The 13,141-nt window shown below is 34.9% G+C and overlaps 1 protein-coding gene across 4 annotated transcripts in view; it reads left to right on the top strand.

The window, feature by feature from the left end:
* Positions 1 to 13,141, top strand: part of RB1 (RB transcriptional corepressor 1) — a 305,988-nt gene that overhangs the window by 42,908 nt on the left and 249,939 nt on the right. For all 4 annotated transcript variants that reach the window (XM_054586341.1, XM_054586344.1, XM_054586343.1 and 1 more), the window contains exon 3: positions 12,798 to 12,913. In XM_054586341.1, the coding sequence (XP_054442316.1) occupies positions 12,798 to 12,913 (116 nt within the window). The remainder of the gene's footprint in view (positions 1 to 12,797; positions 12,914 to 13,141) is intronic.

The raw sequence follows: 13,141 nt of genomic DNA, 5'->3' as shown, positions 1-13,141 counted from the left end.
GGCACTCAAACCACTGAGCCACATCATCTAGGGCTGTACCAGTTTTTTGATGCATTCATTTACTGATGATCACTTGAGTTGTTTCCAGCACTTGGCTATTGTAAATAACACTGTTATGAATATTAGGGTGAATAGGTTCTTTTGAATTGGTGTTCAGGATTCTTAGGATATAATCCCAGTGGTGGGATTTCTGGATCAAAAGGCAGTTCCATTTTCAGTTTTCTGAGGAAATTCCATACTGTTTTCCACAGTGGCTGCACCAGTCTGCGTTTCTGCCAACAGTGCACTAGTGTTCCCTTTTCTCTGTGTCCTTGCCAGCACTTGTTTGTTGATTCGATAATGATGGCCATTCTGACCAGTGTGAAGTGGTATCTCATTGTGGTTTTAATTTGCATCTGTCTGATAGCTAATGATGCCGAGTATCCTTTCATATGTCTCTGGGCCCTCTGTGTGTCCTCCTTGGAGAAGTGTCTGTTCAGGTCCTTTGCCCATTTTTTAATTGGATTGTTTTTCTTCCCGATGTTCAGTTCTATGTGTTCTTTATACATTTGGATATCAAACCCTTGACTAAGGTATCATTAGCAAATGTTTTCCCATATGTTTGGTTCCCTTTTCATTTTGCTGATGTTTTCTTTAGCCATGCAGAAGCTTTTTAATTTGATAAAGTACCATTTGTTTTTTCTTTCCTTGATGTCCCTTGCCCTAAGAGATAGATATATTGGCAAAAATATTTTTGCAGAAGATAATCTGAAATTTTTTTGCCTGTTTATCTTTAGGACTTTTATGGTGTCACAACTTATATTTGAGTCTTTTATCCATCTTGAGTTTCTTTTGTTGTATGGTGTAAGGTGGTGGTCTAGTTTCATTTTTTTTACATTTACCTGTTCAGTTCTCCCAACACCATTTATTGAAGAGACTATTTTCACTCCATTTTATGCTCTTGCCCCCTTTGTCAAATATTAATTGACCATGGAGAGATGGGTTTATTTCTGGGCTCTCTATTCTTTTCCATTGTTCTATGTGTCTGTTCTTATTGGCCGTACTGAACTGCTTTGTTTACTGTGGCCTTGTAATATAGTTTGATGTCAGGTATTGTGATCCCTCCTACTTTGTTCTTCTTTCTCAATGTTGCTGAGGCTATTTGAGGTCATTTATAGTTCCATATACATTTTGAAATATTTGTTCTGTGTCTGTGAAGTACATCATTAGTATTTCTTTTTTAATTTAATTTTTAAATCATGTTTATTCTCTTACAGTTGTCTCAATTTTTACTTCTTTACCCCACTCCACCCATCCCACCATTATCCCCTGCTTCCACAGTCATTTCCCACTCTGTTGTCCATGTCCATGGGTCATTCATACATGTTGTTTGTTTAGTCCTTTCCTTTTCTTTCCACCATTGTCCTCTTTCCCCATTCCCTCTGGTCACTTTCAGTCTGCTCCTTGTTTCCATGCCTGTGGTTTATTTTGTTCATTAGTTTATTTTGTTGAATAGATTCCACTTATAAGTGAGATAATATGGTATTTGTCTTTCACCAACTGGCTTATTTCACTTACCATTATATTCTCCAGTTCCATCCATGTTGTCCCAAAGGTAGGAGTTTGTTCGTCTTTCTTTCTTTTTCCCTCCCTCCCCCCTTCCTTCCTTCCTTCCTTCCTTTCCTTCTTTCTTTCTTTTTTCTTTCTTTCTTCCTTTCTCCTTCCTGCCACCCTTCCTCCTTCCCTCCCTCCATTCCTTCCTTCCTTCTCTCCTTCCTTCCTTCCTTCCTTCTTTCTCTCATTATTTTTTAAATGCAGATTGATTTTATTTATTTTTTTAAATGTCAAAGTTAGTTATAAAATATTAAAAAATTTAAAACCATTATAAAGCGTCAGCAATTAAAACATGGCACCAGCACAGAAATAATCAAATAGATGAATAAAATATGAGCATTCTAGAAGCAATCGTATATATCTGTCTAACAATGTAATATATGATTAAATTGATATTTTAAATCAATGGGGAAAATAAGGCTTATTCAACAAATAAGGTGCATGGACCTTATTACTTGAGATAAAACAAGTATAGAGTCCTGTTTCACACATTATACAAGAAATATTCAGGTGAGTTAAAAACCAATATGTGGAATCTAAGGAGTTTTAGGAGAAAATACAAACTAATATTTTTCTTACCCTGAAGTAAAATATTCAAACCTAGAAGCTATAAAGTAAATGTTGACAATATGACTATATTAAACATCTAAGACTATATAGTAATATACATATAAAAAAAGTTAAAGGAGAAATAATAGAATGGAAAAGTGTTTGCCACACATCTAAAAAGGGGTTAATAGTTTTTTTTTTTTTTTAGGGAAAAAAATTCTACTAACCTTTAATCGATAAATGGATAAAGAATACCAAAAAATCATTTAAAGCTTTTTAAAAAAAGTAATAGAAATAGCAATAAATATACAAAAACAGGATTAGTTTCAACAAATAGTAAAGGAATAATTAAAATAACACATCATTTTCACAACCAGATTAATACATATTAAAAAATATTGGTAATTTCAAGTACTGGCAACTGTGAAAGGACCTGGGTATTCATAGATTCTTTTTCTTCATCCTAAAGCAGTCCCATTAGCTTATTTTGCAGTGCTGGTTTGGTGGAGTTGTATTCTTTTACCCCTCTTTTGTCTGGGAACCTCCTTATTTCGCCTTCAGTTTTAATTGAGAGCCTTGCTGGGTAGAGCAGTCTTGGTTCCAGGCCTTTGCTTTTCATGACTTGGAATATTTCATGCCACCCCCTTCTGGATTGCAGTGTTTCTGTTGAGAAGTCAGCTGGTAGCCGTATTGGGACTCCCTTATATGTTACTACCTGTTTCTCCCTTGCTACCTTTAGGATTCTCTGTTTGTCTTTGATATTTGCCATTTTAATGATGATGTGTCTTGGAGTGGGCCTCTTTGGGTTCCTCTTGAATGAGACCGTCTGTGCTTCCTAGACTTGTGTGACTTTTTCTCTCCTCCAATTAGAGAAGTTTTCCATCATTACTTTTTCAAATAGGTTCTCTATCCCTTCCTCATCCTCTTCTCCTTCTAGTATCCCTGTTATATGGATAGTATTATGTATCAGGTTGTCCTGCATTTCCCTAAATGCCTCTTCATTCTTCATTCTTTTTGAGTCTTTTTCTTTTCTTGCTCTTTCTGGGAACTTTTTTCTACCTTGTCCTCCAGCTCGCTGGTATGATCCTCTACTTCATCGAGCATGCTTTTGATTCCTTTTACTGTGTTCTTCAATTCAGAAATTGTATTCTTTATTTCCTTTTGGCTCTTATCGATAGTTTCTATGTCCTTTTTCATGCTGATATTGTTTGCAGTTAGTTCCTCATAGTTTCTCTGTAGTTTTTTGTAATCTTCTCTGAGCTCACTGAGCTCACTGAGCTTCCTTATGATTGTTGTTTGAACTCAGTATCTGATAGTTTACTTGCTTCTATTTCATTTATTTCTCTTTCCCTTTGAGTGGGGGGTGTTTCTTTGTCTTCCCATTATTTGTGAGACTTCTTTTTTGCTTCTGCTTCTTAAATTGATCTGTTTTGATTTCCTGACTTTGTGCTGTGAACTTCTATGGTGGGAGACCACTGCTTTTACTTTCTGGATCTGCCTCTGATGATGTCAGATGTTGACCCTCTGTGACCTTGGGCAGTCTGTTTGAGACTTCCAGAAATCTACTATTTGTGGCTGTCTCCTTCAGCTGTCAATCTAGTCACTCTGTACTCAGCAGGCAACTTAGACAGCTCAGGGTGGGGTGGAGTCCCTCCTGGGTGCGGGGCTATTGGGTCCTCTGACACTGCTGCCACTCAGAGGAAATTGTCTCTGCCTGAGCAAGATGGGTGCTGCCATATGGAGGATAAGTCAGCACCGCGATCCCGCCAGCAACTCTCTCAGTTCTCTCCCCAAAACCTCCTTCCCCAGTCTCTCCTCAGATATCTCTGGCCTACTCTGCCCCCGCCTTTGCCCTAGACCAGGGTAAATGGCTGCAAATAAAAATTTATGCTTTTGCCCTTTGCGTCTCCAGCCTCCTGTCTCTGGCAGAGAGCAACCCTGCCTCTTTTCATAGCTGGCTGTTTTCTGTGTACTTTTTGGGCTCTGGTGCTGTAGGGTAGTGATCCCTACTTTTGGTTTAGACCCCACTCTTCTGATGGGGATCCAACTGGCCCTTCCAATATCCTTCTGATGCTGCCACCCATGAGCACCCCGCCTGCATTTTCAAGTCTCTACCACACCTTTATTAGTTAGATTGTGCTAAAGCTGATTCTTCTGTCTCTGAGGTTCCAAGGCTCCTCTCTCACTATTGACAGTTGTTTTTTGCAGGTGATTTCTCCACAATTTAGTTGTAATTCCAGGTTGGTCCTGGGAGGCAGTCAGTGTGACTTCCACTCACTCCTCCGCCATCTTGATTCTACATCATTGATATTTCAATAGGGATTGTGTTGACTCTTATTAATTGCTTTGGATAGTATAGACATTTTGATGATGTTAATTCCTCCAATCCATGATCATGTTATATGCTTCCATTTCATTTTGTTTTCCTTAATTTCTTTCTTCAGTGTTCTGTGGTTTTCTGAATACAGGTCTTTTACTTAGTTAAGTTTATTCCTAGGTACTTTATTTTTTTCTTGTTGCTATCATAAATGGGATATTTTTCCTATTTTCTGTTTCTGATGTTTCATTGTTGGTGTACAAAAATGCCTTCAATTTCTGAATATTGACTTTTCATCTCATTGTTTTGCCAATTTCGCTTATTAGGTCGAGCCTGTAAGTAGAACCTATAGGGTTTTTATGTACACTGTCAAGTCTCCTGCAAAAAATGAAAATTTTACTTCTTCCTGTCCTGTTTGGATGCCTTTTATTTCTTGTCTGATCACTGTGGCTAGGATTTCTAATACTACATTGAATGGAAGTAGTGAAAGTAGACACCCTGTCTTGTTCCTGATCTTAGGGGGAAATTTCTCAATGAAGTAAAAATCAGGAGTACAGGATAGTACAATGATTTAGTACAGAGCTCTTGATAGGGTAATGAGATTAAGTATTTCAGTAGTGAAAGTGTTAGGAATATAATTGTAGAAATGTAATAAGAAATTATCTTACAGAAATGGAACCATAAATTTTCTAGTATTTAATTTCTTAATATGAACACTGAAAAGTAATTTAGATGACCTTTTGAATAAACTGAACTGAAAAAGAACAAAGTGTATAAAGCTATATTGTAGGTAAAAGAAAGACAAGTATGTCAATGGAACAGAATAGAAAATCCATAAATATTAGACTTCATGTGTATATATTATTTGCACACAGAGATGCAAAAGCAGTTCAATGAAGGAAGTGCGTTCCTTTCAGCAACTGACGCTGGAGCAATTGAACATCTATGTGCAAAAAATGAACTTCAGTTCCTGCCTCATACTATCTATGAACATTAACTGAAATGAATTAGGGACCTAAAGTTGTAGAAGATGACTCAGGAGAACATCTTTGTGACTTTTGGCTACACAGAGATTTCACAGATAATACCACTGAAAGCATGATCCCTAAGAGAAATTAATAAGTTGAGCTTCATCACAATCAAAAACTTAAGCTCTTTAAGATATCCTGTTTAAGAAAATGAAAGGAATAGCCACAGACTGAGTGAAAATTTTTGAAAAAATACTGTTAAAGGATTTGAGTCTAGAATATATAAATAAATCTTCGAATTTAATAAGACAAAATGAATACAAAATTGGCAAAAGATTTAAAAAGATCCTTCACCAAAGAAGAGATATGGATATTCAGTGGTATTTGAAAACGTACTCAATGTCATTAGTCCTTGTGAAAATGTACAACTTTGCACCTAATTGAATAGCTAAGAAAGCAAACAAAAACCAAGTGCTGGTGGAAGTGAAGCAACTGGTAATCTCATTTGTTGTTTGTGGGAATAAAAATGGTGAAGTTACATTGGAAAACAGTTTTTCAGTTTCTTATACACTTAAACTTACATTTAAGATAGAATTTAGCAATTTCCCAACTAGATGTTTGCCCAAGAAAAATGAAAACATGCATGTACTTAAAGACCTAGAGTTAGCTATTTAAGGTTGGTAGCCTTATTTATAACAGTGTATTCAACTGTAGAATGGATAAACAAATTGTGGCATATACATACAATGGAGTACTTGGCAATTAAAATGAAATAAATGTAAATAGAGACAACAATATGGATAAGTCCTTAGAGGCATTATTGTGAGTGAAAGAAGCCAGGTGAAAAAGGGTTACAAACCATATAATTCCATTTGTATGACATTCTGGAAAAGGAATTCAGCTCAGATCAGTGGTTGCTAGGAGTTAAGTGTCAAAAAACCATTTTCTTTAAAAACACGAAACAAAACAATAAAATCCCATTATTCCCAAGGATGGCAGTTTATGCTATGGAGAAGGTCAGAAGGTCAGATAGTGGATAGTGTTGAGACAGATATGGTGCAGTGGAATAAATTCTGGATTCACTGAAAATAGTAATGCTGCTGATGATTGTTAACTCTCAGTCATTCAGTGGGTACAATGCCAGGCACCATGCTGATTCCTTAAGAGCATCCTCACCATTAATTTTCATGGTGACTCCATGATTAGACACCATTAACATCCTCATTTTAGTAGAAACTGATGCTTGATTAAATTTAAGCAAATTACCCACTGTTGTACTCATAGAGTATGTATTCAAACCATTGAATAGTTGACACCAAAATCCATGTTCTTAATGTAAATCATAGAGTGTAAATCCCAGGAAGATAGGGAATTTGTTTTTGTTTTCGGTTTCACCACTGTATCCCCAAAGTCATAACTATGGTACTTGCATAGTGAATATTTCTTGAAAAATTATTAGAGATCTTAAGTTTTTTGGAAGATATAAAAGAAAACGAATTAGAGGATGCAAAAAACCTATATGAAGATAAATATATTATTTTAAAATGATTATAGATTTGGTAATTTCAAAGCTGTTTTTCATTTAGGCCTTTATCATTATCAAATGACTGTATTAAATTGTTTCTGGTGTGTCCTAATAAAATCTTCTGTTTTCAAAAGTGAATAAAATTATTATAGAGTAGGATTTTGTAGTTGATTTTAATCTTCCTTCTTTTGTAAATTTTTTCCCTCTAGCAAACCTTGGTGGCATCCAGTTAGATAAGACAGGATTAAGTGGATGTTACTGGTTGTAATCAAAATGCCCAACTCTTTCCATGTATTTATACATGTTTTACATATAAAATCTTATATAATTTATTTAAGGTACATAGTATATATCTTTTGTAAATTTTTTCCCTCTAGCAAACCTTGGTGGCATCCAGTTAGATAAGACAGGATTAAGTCATGTTACTGGTTGTAATCAAAATGCGCAACTCTTTCCATGTATTTATACATGTATTACATATAAAATCTTATATAATTTATTTAAGGTACATAGTATATATACAATCTTAAGTACTTTAATTGAGAAATTTTACTTCTAGGACTATCCTAGTTGGAAACTGGTCATTTCCTTTGCATATTGATAGATACACAAAAATATTTGCTGGTGAATGAGTCATCCAGTTTTATAACACTGAACTCATCCGTTATCTGGTTCACTTTAAGAACTAAGTCAAAGAGATAACTAAAATATTATTTAATAGTCTCAGTTTAGAAGAAATATTTTTTTGCTTTTCTTTCCTAGATGTATGAAGAAGAAAAAACACTTTATCTAAATATACAGTTTTTGGAATGCAGCTAGGACAACAGCAGCACCAAGTTTTATAAATTATCTGATATAAACTCACACATTTTCCTCAGGCCTTTAAAAATTAGAACCTATTGATATAACATTTCTTTTAGACATTTTTTGGGGTTGGCCAAAAAGTTTGTTTTTTTTGTAATATGGCTCTAGTAGTGCTTAGTTGCCTTTAACTTTATTTGAAACAATTTTCTTAGATTGTATTGCGACAGCTGTCATATCAGTGTGCACTTAACAAACATCAAAATTGGTGAATTTTTGTGTAGCCCTGTTAATATTGAAGGTGGAAGAAAATAAGCAACATTTTCAGCATATTATGCTTTGGTATTTCAAGAAAGGGAAAAACGCAACTGAAATGCAAAAAAAGATTTGTGCAGTGTGAGGACAAGGTGCTGTGACTGATCGAGTGTGTCAAAAGTGGCTTGCGAAGTTTTGTGCTGGAGATTTCTCACTGGACGATGCTCCCCAGTCAGGTACACCAGTTGAAGTGGCTGGCGGTCAAATCAAGACATTAAGACATTAATTGGGAATGATCAACGTTATACCATGTGGGAGAGAGCCAGCAATTCAAACTATCCAAATCGAACATTGAAAATTATTTGCACCAGCTTGGTTATGTTAATTGCTTTGATGTTTGGGTTCCAGATAAGTTAAGCAAGAAAAACCTTCTTGACCGTATTTCCACATGTGATTCTCTACTTAAGTGTACAAACAGGTGATGAAAAGTAGATACTTTACAATAACCTGGAATGGAAGAGATCACTGGGCAAGCGAAATGATCTACCACCAACCACACCAAAGGCCAGTCTTCATCCAAAGAAGGTGATGCTGTGTATATGGTGGGATTGGAAGGGAGTCTTCTATTAATAGCTTCTTCTGGAAAACCAAATGATTAATTCCAACAAGTACTTCTCCCAATTAGATCAACTGAAAACAGCATTTGACAAAAAGTGTCCAGTATTAGTCAACAGAAAACATGTAATCTTCCATCAGGATAATGCAAGACAGCATGTTTCTTTGATGACCAGACAAAAACTGCTAGAGTTTGGCTGGGCACTTCTGATTGATCTCCCATATTTGCTAGTCATTGCACCTTCACATTTCCATTTGTTTTAGTCTTTACAAAATTTTCTTAATGGAAAAAATTTCAGTTCCCTGGAATATTGCAAAAGGCACCTAGGGGAGTTATTTGCTCAAAAAGATAAAAAGGTTTGGGAAGATGGAATTATGAAGTTGCCAGAAAGATGGCAGAAGGTAGTGGAACAAAACAGTGAATATGTTGTTCAATAGTCATTGGTGAAAATGAAAAATGTGTCTTTTATTATTTCAAATGAGTTTGTGTTGAATTGTATTGACTGTATTCTAATAAAATTTGCTTTAAAAAAAAGTGAATAAAAGAACATACTCAATTTTAACAATTTTAGTTACTTCATTTCCCAACCTTTAAAAGAATAAAAAAAGACTGAAGATGCCCTGGCTGGTGTGACTCAGTGGACTGAGTGTTGTACTGTGAACCAAAGGGTTGCCAGTTGGATTCCCAGTCAGGGCACATGCCTGGGTTGCAGGCCAGACCCCAGTAGGGGGCGCTCAAGAGGCAACCACACTTGAATGTTTCTTTCCCTTTACCTCTCTCTAAAAATAAATAAAACCTTTAAAAAAAAAAAAAGCTTAAGCTGTTGAAAACAGACACATTGGGAATATTCAGGTTAATAGGACTTAGGACAAAGAAGCAAACCAAAAACAATATAAGAAGTAAGCATAAAAATTCAAAAAGCATGGCATTTGGGAGATTACTTATAGAGACAAACTACCTTTTACATCTCAGTAATTTTTGAGAAATTGACCATGTTATTATAAACACACATACAAAAGTTGATATTCAATCATTTTATTAAAATATACTTCTAGTCATTATAACAATTAATAATGTATGCATACTTTTATGCTGAGTTTCAGAAATAGTATGCAATATAATTTTAAAATTTAATTTATTGAGGTATAATATACATATACTAAAATTAATCAATTTTAAGTGAACAGTTCAATAAGATTTGACAAATGTACTTAACCATGTATGTACCACCATTACAATATAGAAATTTTTGATTACTCCAGGAGGTTTTCTCATCTTCCTTTGTATTCATTCCCTAACACCACTACACCTGTCCCCAGGCAGCCACTAACTTACTTTGTCAACAGAAAACACATAAAGATTAGTTTTGCCTTTTTTAGAATTTCTTATGAAAAGAATGTATCCATACCCAATGTACAGTATGTACCCATGTGTGTCTGGCTTTTCTTTTTTCTCATTGTAATAATTTTGACATTTGTATATGCTGTGTTTATTAGTACTTTTTTTTTTTTATTGTTGAATAGTATTCTGTTGTATAGATATACTACAATTTATCTATTCACCTGTTTCTGGATATTGAGTTGTTTCCAATTTTTGGTTTTAATGAATGAAGCCATAGCTGATATTTTTGCACGGAATTTTGATTTCTTTTGTGTATAAATATCTAGGAGTTGAATTGCTAAGTATTATAGAAAGTGTATACTTAACTTTTTAAGGACTTGCTAAACTTGTTTCCCAAAATGGTTGTAGCATATCACCTCTTCACCAGAAATATTTAAGTGTTTTATTGCTCTATATCTCCATCATCCTCTGATATCATCAGTCCTTTTAATTTAAACATCTAGTCAGTGTATAGTTGTAGTATAAGCTTTAAAATGTTATTTCCAAAGTAGCTCAAATTAAGGAAAAGTTTAAAATTGAATACTGATAGTCTTTTTATTATTTATAAATTTGATGATCCAGAATAGTTATTTTCCTAAAGCTTTTATATAATTGAGATTTCACAACAATATAAAATTGCATCACACACTTTTCAACTTTATTGTGATATCCAATTAGGGCTAAGAAAATAGTTCCAGTTGTTTAAAATAACATCAGATAATTTGATATTTCTTTTGTTTTCAGTTTAATCCAGATTTTACCAATAAACTGAACATGTTTTAACAGTGAAACACATTTTTTTAATTTTAATTTTTTTTTTAAGATTTTATTTTTAGAGAGGGGAAGGGAGAGAGAAAGGGAAACATCAATGTATGGCTGCCTTTTAAGTGCTCCCTACTGGGGACGTGGACCACAACACAGGCATGTGCCCTGATTGGGAATTAAACCAGCAATCCCTTGCTTTTCAGCAGCACTTAATCCACTGAGCCACACCAGCCAGGGCTAAACAGTGATATACATTTTTAGGGGAAAAAGTATGTATTCTAATGATGAAAAATATTCTGATAGTGACAGCCATCCCTAATTGAGTAGTAATAATATGCCAGACATTATGCGAAGGGCTTTATATGTATAGTCTCATTTAGTTCTTACAAAGTGAAGTATGTATTATTATTTTCACTTTAGGAGAAAGCAATTATGGCTCCAGAGATATGAATTTCACAATGTTAAAAATAACTTGAATCAATAGATTAATAAAAGAATGAGAGACTTAAAGGGAGGATAATCAAATAAGAAAGTGGGGTTTTTATACACTCTAAAATTTTTTAACTTGACTTTGATGACATTGGATTATTGAAAAATGAAAATATGTATTTCAAAGAACTGGATGACCCTAAGTTTTCCACAGTAAGTTATAATTGAACTTTTTGATCTCTCTAGTATTCTCTTTGCCTTATAATATAAAATTTAAGTGTGTATTATTAGTGTAGAATCAAATGCTCTCAAGCATATGCCATCATAAGAAATTAAAAAGTATTTTGTTACGCTGAATAAAAAATTACATATAACAGGGAGAACATAGGCAGGAAACTCTCAGATATTCCATGCAGGAGTATTTTCACTGATATGTCTCCTAGAGCAAGGGACATAAAAGAATAAACAAAGGGTACCTCATCAAAATAAGAAGCTTCTGTACACCTAAAGAGAACATCAGCAAAATGGAAAGGGAACCAAATGTATGGGAAAATATATTTGCTAATGATACCTCAGACAGGGGTTTGATCTCCCAAATATATAAAGAACTCACACAACTCCACTCCAGGAACAAACAATCCAATTAAAAAATAGGCAAAGGACCTGAACAGACACTTCTCGAAGGAGGACATACACAAGGCGCAGAGGCATATGAAAGGATGCTCAGCATCACTAACCATTAGAGAAATGCAAATTAAAACCACCATGAGATACCAGTTCACACCGGTCAGATTGGCCATCATAAACAAATCAACAAGCAGCAAGTGCTGGCAAGGTTGTGGAGAAAAAGGAACCCTAGTGTACTGTTGGTGGGAATGCAGACTGGTGTAGCCACTGTGGAAAACAGTATGGAATTTCCTCAGAAAGCTAAAAATGGAACTGCCCTTTGTCCCAACAATTCTACTGCTGAGATTATACCCTAAGAATCCCAAAACACCAATTTAGAAGAACCTATGCACCCCAATGTTCATAGCAGCACAGTTTACAGCCAAGTGCTGGAAGCAACCTAAGTACCCATCAGTAAATGAGTGGATCAAAAAACTATGGTACATTTTCGCAATGGAATACTACGCAACAGAAAGAAAGAGTTACTACCCTTCTTGATAGCATGGATGGAACTGGAGAGCATTTTACTAAGTGAAATAAGCCAGGGGGTGAAAGACAAATACCATATGATCTCACCTATAAGTGGAACCTAGTCAACAAAACAAACAAGCAAGCAAAATTTAACCAGCAACACTGAAAGAAAAAACAAACTGACAGTAACCAGAGGGGAGGAGTGAGAGCAGTAACAGGGAAAAGAAAGGGAAGGGTCAGATCAAGGAATGTGTGTAAGGGACCCATGGACAAAGCCAAAGTGGGGAAGAATTGAGTGTGGGAGGTTGGGGTGGGTGGGGCAGGGTAAGGTGGTGGTGGGCAAATTGAGACAAATATATTTGAACAATAAAAAAAAATTACATGTAACAGAATTTTAATACAGTATTCAGTGTATGAATGATTTAATGAAATGTTTGAATTTTTTCTTTTATTTGTTTTCAGGAAAGTTATATTCAGAACAAAAAGGAACTATGGGGCATCAGTATCTTTATTGCAGCAGTTGACCTTGATGAAATGCCATTTACTTTCACTGAGCTACAGAAAAACATAGAAATCAGGTATAATTTTTTATGTCACTATTTCCTCTAACATTAAAGAAAATTACAATGAATGTTCCTCTTAAGCACTAGGGAATTAGTGAGAAATGTGAAAACTAAATGAAACATAAAGGAGTTAGGTCAGCTAGTGAACTATCATTCTCTCATGGAGCCCTTAATAAAAGTATATTTATGGAGTACTTTCTTAAAAATGTAGCAGTTTATATCCTGGGGAAATTTTTGTGTCTC

The sequence above is a fragment of the Pteronotus mesoamericanus genome, unplaced genomic scaffold, assembly GCF_021234165.1.
Source record: "Pteronotus mesoamericanus isolate MK-2021 breed Mesoamerican mustached bat unplaced genomic scaffold, CSHL_Meso_final contig_94, whole genome shotgun sequence".
In the NCBI taxonomy this organism is placed as follows: Eukaryota; Metazoa; Chordata; class Mammalia; order Chiroptera; family Mormoopidae; genus Pteronotus; species Pteronotus mesoamericanus.
The sequence above is the reverse complement of the archived record's forward strand: the minus strand, read 5'-3'. Positions and strand labels throughout refer to the sequence as shown.